This window comes from Varanus komodoensis, unplaced genomic scaffold, assembly GCF_004798865.1.
Source record: "Varanus komodoensis strain SLA01 unplaced genomic scaffold, ASM479886v1 scaffold20_1, whole genome shotgun sequence".
In the NCBI taxonomy this organism is placed as follows: Eukaryota; Metazoa; Chordata; class Lepidosauria; order Squamata; family Varanidae; genus Varanus; species Varanus komodoensis.
In genome coordinates, this window is record NW_025335587.1 from 5,266,020 (window position 1) to 5,286,752 (window position 20,733).

Sequence of the window (20,733 nt, forward strand, 5' to 3'; positions counted from 1 at the left end):
TTCACCAAAATGATTGTGTAATACAAGAGGAAATTTAAATAAAAATGTTGGTGCTAATTGTGTAAATAATCTCATTCCTTTTCAAGTTTACAAATGCGAGATTAGCAGAACAAAGCTCTGCTAATTATCATGATTGTATTAAAGGAAAATATATACAAAATCTTCCAGTCTTTCCAGATTCTAAATTTGAAGAGGGCTGTCATCTTACATGTTGTTCTTGCTGACTTTGAAAAATTCAGAGTACGTGCTTATTCATTTAAGTCGGTGAACCTTCTTCCCAGAGAAGTAGTGTTTAGAAAAAGGAGCAAGTTTTACCAAAACCAAAAAGGTGGGAGTTCCAGCTTTTACAAAGTACCTGCAAAAAAATTAATGAAGAAGCTTAGCTTCCCATCTATTTTGAGCCATGTCAAAAAAGCTTACCTGCTATGTGTGCATGTGTCTTTTGTGGCACTATGATCACTGTCTCATTCCTGCCTTCTACCCCACCTCCTTGGAAGACACTATTATAACTTTAGAGGTTAGAATTTCAAACAAGACCAGAAATACGAACAAGATAATCTAACTGTTGAAACGAAGGAAGCCAGCTCAGTAGGGAAAGATCAATTTGTTGCCATCCATGACATTCTGGGAGTTTTGAAGTTTAGTATTTTATTTTACTAAACCACGAAGACTACCCTGCCTTGTCAGAGTTGTGACTGTTTTGCCATTCAGTCTCAGGTTGGCCCCAGTCATGATAAGACTAGTGAAATGCAGCTTCTAATCTGGGTGAACAACATACAGTCATTTTTGCTGCATTTCTTCACTTTTTAGAGCACACTTATGTGTGTCTAAGCTTACTGTATTCCTCTGATTTAATTAATAGCAGGATCTACTCAATGGCAGTGACTAGATTACACTTGAATAAAGAAACTGATTCTTAAAGAGTCAGTTGTATTCATTTAACATTACTTGTCCTTTCCATATGAAAGATTAGGGACTATTACGAATGTGCTGCCTCTGCCCCCTTCAGCAACTTGCCTTTGGTGCTGCAGTGCTTGTAACAATGTGGTTTCTGTGTCGATCTGGTATATCTCTCCTCTTTCTTCATCTTCATAGTAAAGCTGAGCAGTTTAATGAAACAAACATAATTTAGCATGTGAACAAGTAAAAGCAATACCATCTTTAATGCTTCCTGAGGGTGAAATCCAGTGTAGGTTTAAAAAAAGAAAAAGTTCTATAAATCTCAGCATGCTGTAATTGTAGGACTTTTTTCTGTCTAAACGTGCATGAATTATACCCTAAATACATAAGGACAATGCACCTTTTCAGACATATTATAGGACTCACAAAACTACCCTAACCCTGCATGTGTGCATACATTGATTCAGAGGCAAATCCCTGAATTCGGTAGGACTTATTCTCAGGTAAATCAGTATAGTTTTGCTACCCAAGTTAATATTCTAGTGAGGGGAGAGGGTTACATTTTTAAAGATGTATTTAGCTGCAGAAATTCAGTGTAATCTATGACTTCTTGGGAAGAAATTCAGAAAGCCATCTATGACTTTCCAGATACTTTTAACAATGCCTTCTGCCTCACCAAAATAATCTGTACCAGTTAATATTTATCCTGCTAAAAAACATCTCAGCATAGCTCCCAGGGAGTATACTAGCTGCTCAGGAGAAGTGTCTACATGCATTGACAACTGAATCTTAGCTTGTAAAATATATGTGACCAAACCATTTCTAGTGTCATATAAACCAATGCATGGTGACAGACCATCCACACTGAAGGCAAAAATAGAGATTACTTTTGACAATTCAATTAACATACATATTTTTGTGGGGTAAAAACTGTTCATACTATGAAACTGCTCTGAAAGTCCTGACAGTGTTTGAAATTTCACATTATTACTGTAATTTCTTAAGTGCATGCAATGTGCCTTGCACAGTATATAGAATTTTCCCAGAGGGCTCAGTCTAGACTGAAAGGGGTAGAAAGTAATCAGAGAATACAGGAAAAAATAAATGTGATGAACACATACTAATGCCACAGAAAATTAGCAGCACTCTAAAAGGTATATAATTTAGTAAAGTTAATGACTAGAATATCCACTGAGGGAGTGGGGAGGAAAGAACAAAAGTTAAATGTAGTTTCCTACCTCTAGTTCACTAGGAATATATTTTCTTTCTTTATCCCAAGGAGGTGGCTCCTGAAACATTACCATTAAATGGTCAATAAATCTGAAATGGAAGATGCATCTTGTTATTCTTCTAAACATTAGTGCTGTGCAACTGTTCTTTCAGCACTCAAGACAGAGTGATGCTTTTAATTCAAGGAAGCGTGGCTTCATAAATTCAAGGTATTTATGGCAGTTCTTCAGTGCTTTGTTACAATAGCCATGGTCTGAAGAAACTCATAAATCCATTCTCTCTTATTTGAGATGAAGAACACAATTCTAGGGTGTGTCCTGGGAGCCGTAAGATTGAGTAGAACTCCTTATCCGATCATGGAGAAAAATGCTTGGGAGGCTTTTGTATACAGTGTACAGAACACTCCTCCATGAGGACTCTGAGGGCAGAGAGGACCAGGAGTCCTGCTAGGATGGATCGGGGGAGCTTCTGGGTCCACAGGTTACAGAGCCCTTGTGTTGTGATGTTAGTATATAAATTCTGTTATACATTGTTTACAGTACTGTACTTTTAAGGTTTTAATTTCTGTAAACTGCCAAGAGTGTTTTGACTAACAGGCAGGATAGAAATGTAAGGAGAAAAAATGCCACCCTGAATGGGAGGGAAACTATGCCAGCCCCCAAATTGGCATATTTCTCTTTTATTGCTTTCAGAGAGAAGCAAAGTTCAGAAAGGGCAAACTATGGCTGAATAAGTCCCCTCAGAAGGAAAAATGCTGCATCCTCCTCCCCACTAGGCTTTAGGATTGGTGGAGGCTGTACTGTGGATCCTTCCTCACCAAACATAGTGGGACTGCTCTGCTCAGATTAACTTAACTTTTGCATAGCTTTGTCCCTGAAGTCACTAAAATAGAGTAAATCTGTTACTCCATGCAGTTTTACTCTAGGATTCTTCCTCTGCTGAATATATCTAGGCCTAATCACAATATGACCACATGTATTCAGATTAGCATCTCAACTGTCTTACTAAAATACTGGAAAACGTGGCAAAGGAATTAAGTTAATCAGGTCTGCAACCTCCTCCCTTCCACATGATATTCTTTTGTGTTTATGCTGCGCTTTAAAAATTAACCTGGATTCTTCATGAAAAGCCGCAATTAAGTCAGTTTGCCCATGCTCAGGATACAGGAACAGCACTGGCCAGGTAAGACTGCCATTCTCATCTAGGCAGACTTTGACACCATCAGCAGTTTCTGAGCCTAGTCCATCTAAAGACATCTCAGCAAGGCCTGCTGTTACTGCAGTGTCATCTTTAGAAAATGCTGGAGACAATTTGATATTTCGATCCTGCATCAGAAAAAGAAAAGAACTGACTTGAGGCAATGATCAAAATGCATTTTAATACATTTAAAGTTTCATGAGACATATTCTTCAAAAGAAAAAGCTACCTTGATTGCTTTGAGTAACGCTTCCTTCTGAGACTGTTCCCGCTTCTCCTCAAATTTTGCTTTTCTGAAATCCCGCTCTTCCATACGCTGAAAGACCAATAAAGCAACCAGAACTCTGAGTAGCTTAACATTCCACTAATCTCAGTCTGCTGCAGTTATGCTCAAGTTTCCATTTTTCTCCCCTGCTAACCTTCAGCCTGTCAGCTTTGGTCGTAGCTTCCAGAAGTTTCTTTTCTTTTGGATCTATTCTCAGTCCCTCTTCGCACCACGTCATGGCTTCAGAAAAATGTTTGAGTTCCAAATGGCACAGAGCTCCTAGAAAAGGGCTAAAGTTCTTTACACACATCTCTGGAGCAAAGATCAATATGCTTAACTAGACTTAGGGAATAATCCTATGGCTTCCATGTCTTGAGGCCACAGGATATTCAGGCTCCCAGATCCATGGTAGGAGACAGAACTCCAACTTTGGAACTGGGAATCCATGCTCTGATTTCCTGCCCCTGCTCCCCAGTTGCAGCTGGCATGGAAAGACTTGCTGGCAGCTGCTCCAAGGTTGGGAAATCAGTTTCAAAGAGGACATGGGGGTGTGGGGGGGGGAGACTGAGGCCACTAAGATGCAATATATCCTGATGGTGCCCCCCAGCTGAAAAAGGCTGCCTAGCTAAAATGCAGAATGGGAGGAGTAGGGAGGCAGAGACTGCTTTCACTGCAGCTGCTCCTCTACATTGGATACTTCTAAGTCTCAGTTCAGGTGAGTTATCCTGAAGTTAGCTAACTTCAAAAATAAAAGTAGCTTGCAGAGGAATTAATGCTATTCAGTATTCTTAGCATTTAAGTGCAGTGAAAGCCAGTGTGGTATAGGAGTTAGAGTGTTACACTGGTGTGCTGGAAATCTGGATTTTAATCCCCACTCAGCCATGAAGCTCACTGGGTGACTTGGGGTGAGTCACTGACAGCCTAACTGCTACCTCACAGGGTTATGAGACTAAAAGGGAGAAGAGGATTATGTGAGCTGCCTTTGGATCCTTGCAAGAGAATAAAAATTTAGCAATAAATATAATGCCAGCAAATGAAATGGTGGGACAAACTGGCATTTTGATCTAGTGGTTAAAGCACTAGATGAAAAGTTACGTGCCTGAATTCCAACTCTTTTGCAAATAATTGTTTCAAGGTGTCACTCCGTGTTGCCTATTTTCCTTTTATCAGAAGTAAACAGAGTCTTTACAATTAAAATCCTATTTCACAGCACTTGAGAAGTTTGCCATTTAGACCATTAACTTCAACCCATTTTGCACTGCTAAACAGCATAAAGTATTCCTTGCCCTTACGGATACAATATGTTACTGCCACCACTTCCATTATAATTTTGAAGTATCTATAGAAGATAGCAGTAGACTGCCTTACCTCTTGTAATTGCTTTGAGGTGGTTGGGTTTTAGTTTTCTTGCTGCTATAGCATCATTGAGAGCAGAGCGATAGTTGCCTAAAGAAAAACACAGTCAGTAAAACTTGCAGCATTACATTGGATCACTCAAGAGCATTATCTATATGAGGAGGCAGGTTGCTTCCTAAGAAAAACTGGACCAAGCTGTTGCAAGATAGATTGGGGAATCAAATGTGAAAACATTAATTTAGGGTGCATTCTTATGAATGTTTAAACAGAGAAAGTCTTACAATTCCCAACATGCCATAGCTGGCCTGATTGGCTAGGGAATGCTGGGAACTATAGGACTTTTTCAGTTTAAACATGTACATGATTATACCTTAAATATATGAGGTCAGTGTACTTTTAAGATTCAGAAAATGATCAGTGCAACATCTATATATACCAACTCAGAAATAAACCTCCCTGATTTCAGTGGAACTTACTCTCATGTGAGTGAGTACAGGATTGCTGAGAGAGAGAGAATGTGTGGTGTGTGTTTTGAAGTATGTCTGATTTTGCTGCAGAAATTCAGTTCAGTTTATGATTTCTTGGCTTTCTTTCCAGACTACCCTTATTAATACCCCCTGCCTCACCAAAATGAACTATATCCTGCTGATAAATATAATAGCTGCTCAATAGACATTTGTGTGCACCGATGAGAGAATTTTAGCTTGTAGAGTATATGTGACCAAGCAATTTCTAGTGGAATATAAATCAATGCATGCCAACAGATTATCCACACTGAGGGCCAAAGTAGACCTTACTTGTGCAAATACTATTAACATGCATGTTTTTGTTACATAAACAGAACAAGTGGAGAAACTGATCAGCCTTGGGGCTACGGGAGGAGAAAGGGAAAAGAAGTTTAACTTTTGCTTCCTCAAAAACGAACTCTCTGAAGCTATTTGTACTTCAAAGTGAGCTCCCACTGCAAAAAAAGATCTTCAGTGGGGCATTTCCCCCCAGAACTGCAGTAAAGAGAGGATTATACCTCTGTCACATTCCCAAGTTGCTCTGTATTCTCAATGATTTCTATATACATAACAATATCATGCATTTAAACAATTAACATACTGTCTTGTTTGACTCTGAGAATGTGACCTTAAAGAGGCTTCCATTCAGCCTAATTGCTAGGCTGTTGACCTTGCCCTTCTGCAATGCTCTTTGCTGTCAATATTCATAAGGGCATATACAAGTGCAGTCTCTCACCTCCATGCATTCTTAGGAGTTTGCATATTACTGAATTCCCATTTTTCTTAAGTATAAGGAAGTTGGAGTAAATTATTATCAATTCTGTAGTAGTATTTGGAGTATTTTAAAGTATTTTAAATGGAAAATCTTCATCTTATTCACTCTAGAAAAACTTGTGATGTAGGCCTGTGTATTCTCACTTTCTATGCAAAGATGTACCTTACATTTCTTTGTATACTGATCATGGACAAACTGTGAATGTCTATTTAGCATGGGTCTCTGGGTATGTGTCTAAAATGTAAGTACCCTTCTGATTTAAAATTAAATTCATGACAGTTGGAAAACATAAGGAAGTGAAAAATCTGACATCTTGACATTTTTGCTATATGGAATTTTAATTAGACACAACTTTTAAGTACAGCAAGTTACCCAAATGAAACTGGGCTGCAGCTCTGTTCGTATGAAGCACGGTGTTCAGTTCTATGTCACTACACTTCTTTTTTAGTCCTTCTGTATATGATATCACAGCCTTCTTATAATCCTTCTCCTTGAAATAATCATTGCCTTCATTCTTATAAGTCTTGGCTTGTTCTTTTAAAAAATAACAAACACACATAACAGTAGAAAGGCAATAGTTAGGCAATAAACAGTAGAAAGGCAAAAACTAACCTATCTGCTTTACTCCTTTAAAAGCCAGTTATTATCAAAAGATGCTAAGCTAACTCCAACAGTCAGTTCACATAATCACTGAAGCCCAGCATAGTTGCAGTGCATGCCAACAGCCATTTTTTATATTCAGCCACAGTTCGCCATGTTGAGTGGAGGGGGAAACAACCATCCAATAATCCTACAATAAGTCATAGGGTATTGGAGGATTGCTTTCCCTTCTAACAAGGCATGCCACCTGCTTCTGAACAACCAAAGAAGCCTTCACCGGGGTTTGAATAGGCATCCTGGCACCCATAGGTGGGTTACAGTAAAAGGGTTAGAAAACACTGCAAATTCCATTAGTTGTAACATAATATGTAAGCAGAGATTACAGAAACTACCTTCAAGAGTTTGTTCTTCATCAAAAATGATAGACTGAAGACATGCCAACTCAGGATTCTGCCTAGGATCTATTTCAGTAGGGGCTTTCTTCATGAACATTGGGACCTGGTCAAATTCCTGTCAACAAATGCAGACAGTCCAATTTACCAAGGATGAGAAGAAAGTTCAGAACCGCTACATCTTGAGAACTATACTTTTTATCTGAGATAGTTCACAGAAGATCTTAGGTCCTGGCCTATGCATTTAATTGAACAATTCAATTTTTCTAAAAGACTTCCATTATTCATAGTTTTTAGTTGTCAGTGCAAGCACAACTGTTTAACCCTTTTCTCTTGCCAAAGCTTCATTACTAGGGCAAGACAAACTAGCTATTTTTCTGTTACAGAAAAAACAAAATTGTGTAATAATATAGATGCTGATACATCCATCATGAAATCCTATCAAGTTCTCTATACTTCCATGTTACTCTTCAGTTATATAGACAGCCAACTACAAATACATAATACATTAAATTCTCCAAACAGGAAAACCCCATGCAAACACCAGTCTCACCAGTCCCAATCCAACTTCATGTGCCAATCCTCCACTCAGTAGTGGGGAGGGGATGGGGCATGGAGTCTGTTAAGAATGGAACATCATCAAGTTCACTTAGAGCTGATTCTGACTTACTCTCCCCAATTCACTGTCTTTAAAATATGAATAGAGAATCAGATAAAATGGTATAAAACAGAAGCCTTGAACAGGGCAGAACAGCGAAAAGTTACATTTCAGTGCCATTTTTATCTATTTCCCTTTCATCTCTTAAATAGATGAACAGCAGGGAAATGTAACTTTAGAGCCAATATTTTATTTGACTAGCATCTTAACACTTTACAGCATACTTCAACTAGCATTTTGCTTGCTCTTTTCAAATAACTGTAATATTTCCATCCTTTTAATTCAATATAACATGGGAACTAAAAATTATGATCAAAACTAGTATTAAGCAACCAAGGAGCTTGTAGATATTATACATTATTTTGTCAATAATAAAATTATTATTATTTATACTGCAAGACATAGATGAGCTGACTACTGTTTATGCAGCCACAATGTCCTTTTGATCAGTTCACCTTCCATTGCATTCATACACATTTTCTAGCAATATCAAAGTAAATGCATGTGGGGAAAAATATGACTGGGGGTTCACAGACATATTGCAAGGAAACCAAATAAAATCATTTTTCTAAGGCCTTAGTATCATTCCAAAGGAATTTTTGATTCTAACATTTTAGACACAACAGATATTGTCACAATGCATTTCACACCATCAGTACTCTATTAATTAGACGGACAGCATGCACTACAGACTATTAGACTATGGGTTTCAGTTTCTGAATGAGTAAAAGAAGCACTGTATGCACAGAACTGGTAAAATGGCAGATAAGTTTTTGTATTTGGGTCAAATTCAGTATGTACATAATGAAGGAATAAATATTATGCCTAAAAGCAATTATTTTAAATAGTTAAAAGAAACAGGGACACTGAGGACAAATGTTCATGACCCTATATTAAAATGACTGATGCCAAAATAACCTGCCAGAAGGCAGTCACATATTTTACTCCAGAAGCCCTGCTCCTTTACTTCCAGGTGCGGGAGAGATGACAGGTTGTATGGACACTAGAAGCGCTCTTGAAGAGATCTCTCCTTTACCCTTATTTCCAATGCCATGACATTGACAAAAGTTTCTGAGGCTCAGCTTTGGCTCAGATTAACAGGAATAACCCTTCACACGTGGAAAATGTGTTAAATCACAATCCAATATACATGACACATGCCCCAAGCAGGCACAAATAGATTTACACTGCTTGAGTGTCAGGCACATTAGCAATGTCTATCATAACCCTGAAAGATAGATTAGTTTACTCCATTTCAGACTGCAGACAGTGGCTCAGCTCCCAAAAAGTGGCTAGTCTAAGACTATCCTGGCAGCTAGCCCCATACAGTGACCAAAGGCTATGGGAAGACTTCATTTCCTCACCAAGGCTTACTGAATGACGTTAGGGTAATTCGCCCTCAGCCTACCTCTCAGGGCTGTTAGTAAGGCTAGACAGGAAAGAGAAGCGAGTGCGTGTGCCGCCCTGAACTCTCTCAGAGAAGAAAAAGCATGTGCTACGAAGAGAGAACCTGTTAGTTCACTGATCGGTCCTGAAGCTGCGGCACTATCATGAAGCACCGGCACAGGGCACTCGCTCGATTACTGCCTGGCAGCCTTTTCGCCTTGGGACCGGCTTATGCTGCTGCCCAGGAGCTCGCTCGCGAGGGGAGCTCCGAGGAGGGCAGCCCTCGTTGCCAGCCGCCCCCCGCCGCCGCAACGCGTACCTCCTCCCAGTTCGCCTGGCTGAGGGCTCCCTCGTAGCGCTGTGGGCCCCGGAATTTGTCCAGGAAGGCATCGAAGTCCGCATCCTCGCCGTCCGCGTTCCTCGCCATCCCGGACCTCCTTCCAGGCCCACCCGCGGCTTGCCGGCCTCAGTCGCTCCGCCCTTCCGGAGGCGGCCCTGCCTGGTTTCAAGGCATCGAGGCACGGGAGGCTGGCGCGGCCTGCTTCGCAGCGGTGGTGACGCGGTCCTGGAGCCAGGATACGGCTGGCGGCGACATGGTGCACGTTTTTCTGTCTAAACAGGATTGCACGCTTATATGCCAACCCCACGCCCCTTCGTTTGGCAGGAAACCTCACTGAACGGAAAGGGATTAAAACAGAAGTAAGATCGCGCGTTTTTCCAGTGGTTTACACACCAGCCTTCCCCAACCTGGCGCCTTCTTGATGTGTTGGACTACAACCCCTCGTATTCCCAGCCACCGAATTTGGGATGTTGAAAGATGTAGATAGGAGGGCACCAGGGTAGGAAGGCTGGGTTACACAAGTTTATAAAATCGAAAGTCCCTTCTACTTTTCAAGCCCTACTCAGCTAATGTGTACTCTTATGCTTGTTTGTCCCACCAGCAAGTTGACAATCTCTCCTCTCCCCAATTTTAAAAAATTAATGTGCAGTCTCTACGTGCGATAAATTGGTATAAGCCACTAATTGGTACGCATGCATACATCAATTAGCATGAAATTGCGAATTCGTGTATAGAACGTTTCACCACCAAAACATAAAACTCCAAAAGCAAAACTTCCAGGCTCAATTAACTTCAGAAGCTTTTTAGATCAGTTTGTTTCACTCAGCTTGGGCACCAGAGTGCCCTTATTGTGATTCTACGAGTGACACATATACCTATTTTCCACTTGTGGATAGGAATAAGCAAAACAACTCCTCCCACATGCCATTGCAATTTATGGACCTTTTTCTTTCTTACTCTTTATAGTCTGTGTGCCCGTTTTAGAGTGCAAGAAGCAACATTTTTTTTAAGGTTACAACAGTACTATGATCCACCTCCATAATGCCTATTGTTTTGATGAGCTTTTTGCTGTGCATTATTTCCTTATCTTCTGCATGAATGTGTGTATATAATCTATATTTAGAGGGAAAAAACAGCAGTGCATTTGTCTTTCTGTAGCAAGATTTGCAGGATTGTTTTAGACAGGCTAAGAAGCAGCTGCTCCATGCTCTGATAATCTTTGATGAAAAAACCCCTTTGTAATGTTGCTCTAACAAGCAAATGCTCAACAGGCTGGATTCTTATGGAACCAGTGTTTTTTTAATTATTCAGGTGGTTGGTAAATCACTGATTCCCTTTGTGAGCTTGTTTCATGTTCTTGCTGAGGTTGAGTGTAAGAAAGTGATGTTTGCAGCCTTTTTCATTGTTATGAAAAGGTTTTCCCTCTGCTAACTAGATATTAGCTCCTGCTGGCTGATTTCCAGAGACTGAGAACACCAAAAAGACTGGATGAGGTGATGCGGACAGAGTTGTGGGATCTGGAATTCCTTGTGGGCTTGTCAGAAGCACTGTTACTGGCCCCTGTGTTGATGTTATCCTTCTGCCTGGTCTGCTGTTTGGAGAGAACAGCAGAAACACGGTCATGGGCATGAGCTGCAGCTATGGACACAGAGGCATCAGGATCATGCATCAGGCATTCCAGAGCTGAAAATGAAAAGGAACAATTAATACACTAAAGGGTTCTGATCCTAATCAACAGTAAAAGTTAACATCACCACCACCACTTCAGTTAAATCTTCAGAATTATCCAGAGAGGGCTTGGTGTTGTTGTTAGTTCTCTTAGAAGAAGAAGAAGAAGAAGAAGAAGAAGAAGAAGAAGAAGAAGAAGGCGGAGGAGGCGGAGGAGGCGGAGGCAGAGGTGGAGGCGGAGGAGGCGGAGGAGGAGAGATCTGCTAAAAAGAATTCAAATATTCAGCTCCAAATAGATTGGATAAATTTACTCATATTTTCTGACACATTTTCGTTAGGTTTGAAAGTCCTGTGTTTGATGTGGTGGAGAAATGAGATTCAAATATATGCGAGAAGGAAAGCGATGGGGAGAAGGGGGAAAGCAAAATATCAAAATGAGGAGGTGGAGTTCAACTAGGGCTACTAATAGTTTTTAAAATCTGAACAATGCTACACTTTTCATTATTTCTGTGCAAGGGTGAAGGCTAATATTTACCTTTTGAAAAGGAAAGACAAGTCTCATAGTATTGCAGGGTTTGCCCTCCAGACCTGATTTCATAAACTGTAGCACGATTGTGTGTATGAAGTTCTTTTTATTGAACCTTAGCTTCCTAAAGGTACATAATCAAACCGTCCTCCTGCCAGTCTTAGAAGAAGTTTTGACTGATGGAACTTTGAAGATATGTAAAGATATTTTGCATATTACTGTAAAGAGCATCTTTGATGCCTTACTCTACCCCAGGTGAAACCCAATGGTTTGTGCAATTCTGAATGTTCAAGAATGTAGTTTGTAAATTGACTGAGAGACACAAAATTAAAGAAATGTTTTATTTGATTATGTCATGTGTTCTGTGTATCACCTATGTAGATATATGATTTATCCAAAGTGATACAGACTAGTCAAGTGGAAGAGAACATAATTTAAAGGGAAATGTTTAAGCATGCAAGGAAACAAAATTAGAAGAGAACCATCCAGATGCACTCTGTTTCCCAGCAGAATTAGGCTTCTGTCAGCCCATTCAAGAACTAGTGGTGTAATGTTTAGGAGAACAGGACTGAGTCTTAGGTAATCTGGGTTCTAGTCCCTGCTCCACCATGCAGCCAACTGGATGACTTTGGACCAGTCACAGACTCTCAGCCCAACCTACAAAACAGGGTTTTTGTGATGATAAGATTGAGAGCAGGAGGAGAATGATCTAAGCTGTGTAAAAAGAAACAAACTAGCCACTCTGAGTTTGTTGTAAGGAAAAGAGCAAGCTCTAATTAATAAATAAATAAAACTATCTGGTGGACTGCCAGGATTGATTTGTTAGAAATCAGTGGCACAGGAATGACTCTCCTTACAGGCCCTGTGTAGCGATGATGGCAGGATCCCTAAGAATGCTAGTGAGGGTGGGGATGTGGGTGCAGGGCAAGGCACTTGTGGTAGGCAAATGTGGCCTTGGAGGGCTGTGGATTGCCCATTCCTGCTTTAAATCCAAGCCTGTACAAGCTTATAGGAGAGAGGGTGCTTTTTGGTTTTGTCTGTTTACATTTGCCCAGGAATCTAAAGGACATTTTTGAGAGACTTGCTAAATTTTGTAGGACACTGTGGGACAATTTGCTTGAAACATTCAAAGCCTTAGACAATTTAATGACCATTCCAGAACAGGTTTGAGACACATCATCATAGTATTATCTTTTCATTTACTTGCAAATTAGCTCAGAAAAAAATCAACCTGAATGAATTTCTAGATCTACCACCTTTCCTTTGTGTTCATTACTCAGCACACATACATATGACTACAACAATCTTATATTGCCTTTTTGTACTTACTATGATATATCATGTCCAAGTCTACCATTCCTGCACTGCTGTCCATATGTAGTATCAGAAAACCTAGAAGCGCCACAGAAGCAATTCACGATCCTTTTATCAAGTCACTGTCTAGTAGCAGTTTATATATTCAGCCTAAATGTATATTCTTGAAAGTAAGCCTGATTATTTCAATAATATTCCCAAGGAAGCATATACAGTGTTGCAGTTTCACAAGCATGCCTTAGACAGGGGTAGACAATTTGTGTCCTTGCAGATGATTTGGCCTACAATTCCTTTTATCCCTAATCAGTATCACTGATTGTGAGGAATCATATCTGGAAGGCTACAAGTTAACCATTCCTGCCCTAGAACAAGATAGTTGTGTGGTAAAGTTTCTCAGGTTAGCGAAATATCCTCTTAGTTACACTAAGCAGAGAACTTATCCAAACCTTCTGTCAACAGGATATTCCTATTTGCCTAGAGAAGGTGGAGAAAGTTCCTGGTAGCGCAGCATTTCCACTGGCAACTCTTTAACAGTCCTGCTGAAGGACTGCCCTTTGTTCTTGTATTAATTACTTCAAACATTAAAATGAAGATCTTGTCCGCTCTCATACAAGAATGGGGAAGGTTGGAATTTTTTGCATTTACCAAGGAACATAATAGAAGCCCTTTTTATGGAAAGAAGTTCATTCTCGGTGTAGAAAAGGCCCTGGTACAAGAATCTCTTGAGATTTCCCTCTTGTTTCTGTACCTGAAAACTCAAGAAATGCATAATTGGCTTCATCCAAAATGTAAATAGGACAACCATCACAGACTTTAAGCTAAACTTTTGTTCAGAAAATGAGTCATAAGCTAGGAAGCATCTTGTTTAAATCTCATCTGTGTTATAAACTTAGCAAGAGATATTAAATAATTCAGTCTTGTGTCTGTAATATGGAAGGAATGAATAGTACTGGTCTATCTCATAGGGGTCTTGTAATAGCTACTCTGATAACAGAAATGCTTGGTCTAGCCAGTATGTTCATTAAGTATTTTCCAATCTTTTCTGCTCATCTTCTACCTCATCAGTGGCTTTTAGAGAAGTCCAGTAAAAAATTACATAAAGCTTAGTTCACTGTGAAACAGAACACTGGACTTATTGTGATAGGTTCATTTTCTACAGTGGATGGAAAGTATCCTAGAATGAATGGGACAAGCAACGCATTTAAGGATGTCTCCCTCCACTGTAGGGGGAAAAAAGATTTTAAAGTTGCATATAATCCCCCCCATGGCCATGAACTCATAATTAAGGTTGTAACCTTGATCATTTTAACACATGCCAGCTTTCTCTCTTTGGTCACTTTGCTTAGCCCAGCTGAGAGGCAGTTTTAAAATGCATACATTAAAATGATAATGCAATATATAATGTGTGTGGTCTTTTCCCTTGGGTCATGCTTCTTGCCACTATTAGGCTTATTTTATTTGCTCTTGACTCAAAAATCATTTGTGCTAGCAAAGAAGTTGAAAACAAGGGACTTACAAGGTACTGGCAAGTTTCATCTAGAACTTCTTCATGCTTGTACCACGCTTTCCCACATATAAGCTGCTTTGGAGGTTTCCATCCCAAGAAGTGAAAGGATTCTTCCAAAGCATTTTTGCATTTCTACAAGGCAATAAGAGACAATATATGAGTTGCTTTGTTCAAAAACTGAAGCCATCTAATTACTGAATAATTTATAGGAAGATCAGAGACTCTGGTATTTGCTCACAGATGGGAAAGGAGGGTAAGTATTTAGGCTAACACTAGCATTTCCACTCAGGAAAGCATACAGGTGTGTGCAAGGGGGGTGGGGGGTGGGGAGAGACTGAGTTAGATTGATTGAAAGATTTGCTTGGTGAGCATCCTGATGGTTTGTTGGAGATTGAGAGATAAATATTGGTAGGGACTTACTTTGCTCACAACAGGATTCTCCTCCTGGAGATGCAGTAACAATGGAACCATGTTTTCTAGAACTTGAGGCCTTATCATACGTTTGTTGCTTTTCCTGGCCAGTTTCACCATTCTCCCAAAAAGATAAATGGCAGAAGCACGCACACTTTCATTCTCCTGTAATCATTACAACAAAAGAAGCCCATAAGATGGGGTGTTCCAGACAAGGCTTGTATGGAAACACTGCCCTGCCCCATTCACACTGGTTTAAGAAAAGAGGGCAAGTCTTCTGCAGCACTCCCATTTTTTCCCACCACTTCTTCCATCTTTTTCCTTCACTCACAAAACTGCTGAAGAAAAAAAAGCTGAAACAGCTGCACCATGCCTTCTGGTTGCTAATGGTAAGGTCCCTCCATCTGTAAGCACTCAATAGAGAACAAATTGTGTACTGTGCCTTTTTAAAACACACTCATTAGTTTGGACCATTTTCACATCCATATATCAAGACAGTAGTAGCTGTAGCAGCTTTTTTAGGGCCCTCTGTTAGACAGTGTGAATTTGGTGGTATTGAAGAATAGAAAATTGGCAATTATTTAGTTATCATTAGAATTTTTTTTCTGCCCCAGACACCAAAGAAATCTTGGGCTATTTCTTCTTTCCTGCTGGAGCTGTGCAAGATGAATACTGATTACATTTTTATCCGTTGCCAAATTCTGTGTGACATACATGGTCTTCCCCAATCATTTTATTCTCCTAACAACCCTGTCAGGTAGGCAGGCCAAATAAAAAGAGCATGATAGGCCTAAGGGTCAGCCAGTTGACTTAATGGAGGAGGAATTACCCAAATGTAACACTTGATCTTAGTTAATGGGCATCAGGAGAGAAGACATTCTGTGAGATGATAGGATTGACTCTTGGCTTGCAACAAAGCCCAGCTAGTGTTAAGCTGTCTTCTTACATCATTGAAGAGCTCCTGAAGAGAAAGGGTGATATTGCAAACACAGTCTGCTCCTTCTGGTCCTGCAAGAATCTTTTCAATTTCAGTAACGCTCTCTACAAACAGCCTTCCATCCATTCCAGACAGGCCTTTCGTCATGGCTGGCAATAAGAGTTTCACCTCCTGTGCAGGAGAAAAGAAAGCAAAGCTCTAGGAGAGACATTGGAAACTTAAGTTCCATTTTTTGTATTTTTGCAATACTGACAATTGTTATTTTTGTAATACCAACAAAAGCCCAGCACCTCCATTCACTAGCAAAAAAAGGTTATTCAAATGACATTTTATGCATGTCCTTTCAGAAGAAAGTTCCACTAGTTGGATGGAATTTGCTTTCAGATAAGCAAGTATGCCATCACAACATAAAAATATTTTCAATAGCCTCAACTTCCTTGTTTTATTTTCAAGAGCAGATAACAAAATTTAGACCTTCATGCTATTCATGCACCAACCATTTCTTCCATATGTTTTAACTGATCTCATTCAGTTTGATAGAGAAGAAATTGCTTTTGAAAAGGAACTCAAACAAGAAGATATGTTGGAGAAATTCTTATGGCTTAGTTCAGAGTTCTTGTTGTTTACCTTACTTATGAAATGGCTGAGGAGTACATACTGTATCCTGACTTTCAGTGTTTAATTATCTCTCTGGCAGTCTGTAGCCTCCTAGCTTATTGTGCTTCAGTTAGGGTCCAAGAGAAAAAATTGTACAGTGATTCTTTCTACAGGGCTTTTTCAGATAAGAAAATACATGCAGCCTGGGAGACTACAGAACAATGGAGAGATGTAAAATAGAAAGAAAAAATCACATAAAATGCCTTCAGCCACCCTGACCTCCAGTTCCTGAGAGTGAGATTCTAGAGCCACTTTGCAGGATTGGGGTCCATTGATATCTGATGAAATCCTCCATGAATGTTTCTGAAAACATGGAAATTACAGGTTGGTCCTCTTCACTTACCTTCCCTGGCCAGTCAGCCATGTTAACTAGTCCTTTGATACACAATGCCCGGATAACTGGGTTCTCATTGTCCAATCCTCGCTTCAGACGATGCAGGGAATATTGCCCTGGAAGTCGCCTAGCTTCTGACATGCAAAGCAGCTAAATGACAAAGAATATGCCAATGAGAAATGGGCTGGCAAACAACTGCCAGCTCCAGTTTTTACTAGGAGCAAACATTCCCAAGAAAGTTTGGAAATGTTTAGCTTTTGTCTGTACTTGTACCTAATGCTTCACAGCACAGTGCCTCTTATACTGGACTTGCAACCTGTTTCTTGGAAAGCCAGCCTAGGTAGGATTCAACCATTCCTGTGTCTAGTATCATTTATTCTTTGTGTTTCATTCAGCTGGAATATGCACCAGGGTTCAATCTGGTCAGAGCTCTTAAACACTTCAGTCTACTGTCTTAAACAACAGCAACAACAACCTGCTCACAGATCTTAGAAACAGAGTGAGTCAGAAGGGTTCCCCTGGGGCATCTAGTCTGACCCCCCGACTCTTGCTGGCTCCACTCGTGACATGCCTACCAGGTGCATTCCTAGCCTATCCTTGAACACCCTCACTGATGGGGCCTCAACCACTTCCCGTGGAAGCCCATTCCATACCTTCAGGGTTCTAACTGTCAGGAAGTACTTCCTGGCATCTGAATTGAACTTTGGTTCCCTGAGCTTTGCTCCAAGTGCGTCCTGCCCTCCTATGCAAGGGAGAACAGGTCTCTGCCCACCTCCGTGTGACACCCCCTCACATATCTGTATGTCGCCAACAGATCCCCTCGAAGTCTCCTCCAGGCTGAAAAGACCCTATGCTGCACTGACTCTAACCTGGCTATATCCTTCCTGTAATGAGGGGCCCAAAACTGAACACAGTACTCCAGTTGCAGGTGCACCAGAGTCGTATAGAGTGGCCAGTAATACCTCTCCCGATCTAGAAGCCACACTTCTGGCTATGCAACCAAGGGTGGTGTTTGCCCTCTTGAGTCACACTGCTGACTCATGTTTAGCCTGCAGTCAACCAGCACCCCGAGATCCCTTTCACAGCCACTTGACCCATAACCTGTACTTATGACACCTATTCCTATGCCCCAAGTGCAAGACCTTGCACTTATCCACATTGAACGCCATCCTGTTGTCTCCTGCCCACTTCCATAGTCTGTCCAGATGCTTTTGGATCTGGAGTACCTGCTCCTCCGTTGTGGCCAATGCCCTGGTTTTAGTATCGTCTGCAAATTTGATCAGCAGATTGTTTACCCCTTCTTCCATGTCACTGATGAAAAGATTAAACAGGATCGGCCCCAGGACAGAGCCCTAGGGGACCCTGCTTGTCACTGGCTGCCATCCTGATGATTCCCCACTAATGGTTACCCTCTGCTTTCAGTCAGTCAACCATGCCCTTATCCATCAGACAATGCGTTGGTCTATCTCAAAACTCCTCAATTTCTGCACCAGGATATCATGGGGCACTTTGTCAAAGGCCTTGCTGAAATCCAGGTAAACCACATCCACTGCATCCCCTCCATCTAGCCACCTTTGAGATAGAATTCCACAAGGTTTGTCTGGCAGGACCTGCTTTTGTGGAAACCGTGTTGTGTGACTGCCAGCTTCCCTTCCTTATCTAGCATCACTAGATCTTTCGCTTTTATGAGCCTTTCCATTGTTTTTCCTATAGTGATTGTGTGGTGCTACGCATATTTAGATAGAAAAAACGTCCTATGCTGGCTGGGGTATGCTGGGAGTTGTAGGACTTTTTTCGGTCTAAAAATGCATAGGACTGAAGCTTAAATCTGTTTCTTTTTCAAGAGTCAGCATAATGTTTAGTAGGAATCCTTTTAATTTAAATCTAGGCTGATTTTGTAATGTAGTTGGATGGTGCTTTCAGATGCTATGTAAGTCAAGCAACTGCAAGGCCTGAAGTGACTTGACTTTGACACACACTACAACATTGCACAAGTACAGTCTGCTGTATTCCAAAGCCAAACTAGCTGGCAATGAACAGCACAGGAAAATTGTCCCCATATCTGTATAACCATCTTTAGAGTCAGAGGACTGCTCTGCATTCCCAGACAAGACTCTGTCATGTCACATCATAGAGGTTCAAGGTGAGCTTCTTACTTCAATGAAGAAAGCCATGGCTGTGATCTGGTGTTCTTCATCACCTCGCTCCAGGAAGGGAACTAGGAGGTACAAGATCCTCAGAAGGTCAACATAATAGCAGCCTTGAAGCATGATTCTGGATACATTACAGATAAATACCATTAATGTCAGTAGTTACCTCCTTGTGTGGGAAATGTTTTATAACACCCGGTGCTCTGTAACATATTTGCTGCTCACCTTGCAAGAAGACCTACTCCCCGATGGTGATCTTTGCAGCTGGTGAGATATTTCCAGCCTTGCTCCCTCTCAAAGCTAGCAAACTCATAACAGCATTTCACAGCTAGGAGAAGTGTTTTCAGTGCTGTCACAATATGTCTGAATTCAAAACAATAAAGACACATCAGGTAGCAGTGTAGCCTAGTGGCTCAGAATGAATGGGCAGATATTGTCCCTGCAAAGCACCAGGTAGGTTCACTTTGCAATTTTTTTTCCTGTTTTAGAGTTGCAAAGATGCTTCCCTCCTTTGTCTTTTATTTTATCCCCCAAGTCCCTTGCAACTGTGTATTAATTAGTCTATCTCCAGTATTGTCAATTTCCTTGTATGTTATCATATTACTTATTCTACTTCAATGCTCCTGTTTCTATACAAGGATATTGACCAGACAAGACTACACATATATGACAGCTGAGTCTGTGCTCCTGTATGTTGGTGTAAGACAATGGGAGGAGCGATAGAAAAACATGATCTTGGCAAATTTCAAAATTACCACCCCAAAATATCCAATTTGTGCAAATTGCCACCATTAGCAGCAGCAGTAACAACAACATGGAATCTGTGCATTGGATCAATTCACAATGGACTGAATCAACACTAGTGGGGAAACATGAAACAATAACTAATAGGACCAAATCAGAAATATCTGTAAAGCTGCCTCACAAACAAATTTTTCATATATTCCTGCCATTATAGAGGCATTGTGGGAAATTAAAATGGTAGCTCTCAGATGCTTTTTAGAAGGGGAGGCCCAACGCAGGTGGAAGCATTAAACTCCGCTAGAGCCCCAACAGATGCTACAGAATACTGATGCTAGGCCAGATTTTGCCCACTAATGATCTGTGCTGACCATATGCGAGTGTGCATGAGAGTGAGGTGCATTCAGACAATATAATATTCCATGTAGTTGTATCAGAGACCTTCATATGTTCACAAAGGTATTTGGTTCCTACCATAATGCTCTCCCCTCTCTTATATTTACCGCACAGGCTCAAATTCCTCCTGAGAATCTGCGTTCCTTATTATGTTGTGCCTGATGCTATAGTGCACCTGAACAAGCAGTGACATCAACAGCCGGGGATAGATGTCGAGTGCCACATCTGTACATTTGGGCATAGATAACAACTTGCTGAAAGCACTGGCAGCCTGAGAGAGAGAAACAGATACCACAGTAAGATCTCACTTCTGTAGTCTGCATTTTTCTACAGAGACAGGATCGAGTTGTTATACCAGCCATTTAACTTTTCCTCCCAGCAGGCTACTTTCATCCAGAAATGTAAAGCTGTCTTAGTGGGACATGTTAAAGGTGCATGCAGTATCATTAGGTATATAACTGGGTATACGGTATTAGATATACCTAAT

General features: G+C 40.7%; 1 protein-coding gene across 2 annotated transcripts; it reads right to left on the reverse strand.

The window, feature by feature from the left end:
* Positions 1 to 10: 10 nt before the first annotated feature.
* On the reverse strand, positions 11 to 9,735 carry TTC4 (tetratricopeptide repeat domain 4). 2 transcript variants are annotated; one of them, XM_044430251.1, is made up of 10 exons: positions 9,585 to 9,735; positions 7,222 to 7,339; positions 6,602 to 6,763; positions 4,961 to 5,038; positions 3,747 to 3,871; positions 3,557 to 3,643; positions 3,241 to 3,455; positions 2,139 to 2,220; positions 1,018 to 1,100; positions 11 to 355 (listed from the first exon to the last, which is right to left on the reverse strand). In XM_044430251.1, the coding sequence occupies exons 1-10, from the start codon at positions 9,690 to 9,692 to the stop codon at positions 253 to 255; spliced, it is 1,161 nt and encodes a 386-aa protein (XP_044286186.1). In that variant the 5' UTR covers positions 9,693 to 9,735; the 3' UTR covers positions 11 to 252. The 2 variants fall into 2 exon arrangements, 1 of the variants encoding a protein (XP_044286186.1); XR_006414746.1 differs by having other exon boundaries at positions 296 to 355; positions 2,139 to 2,189.
* Between the last annotated feature and the right edge of the window lie 10,998 nt (positions 9,736 to 20,733).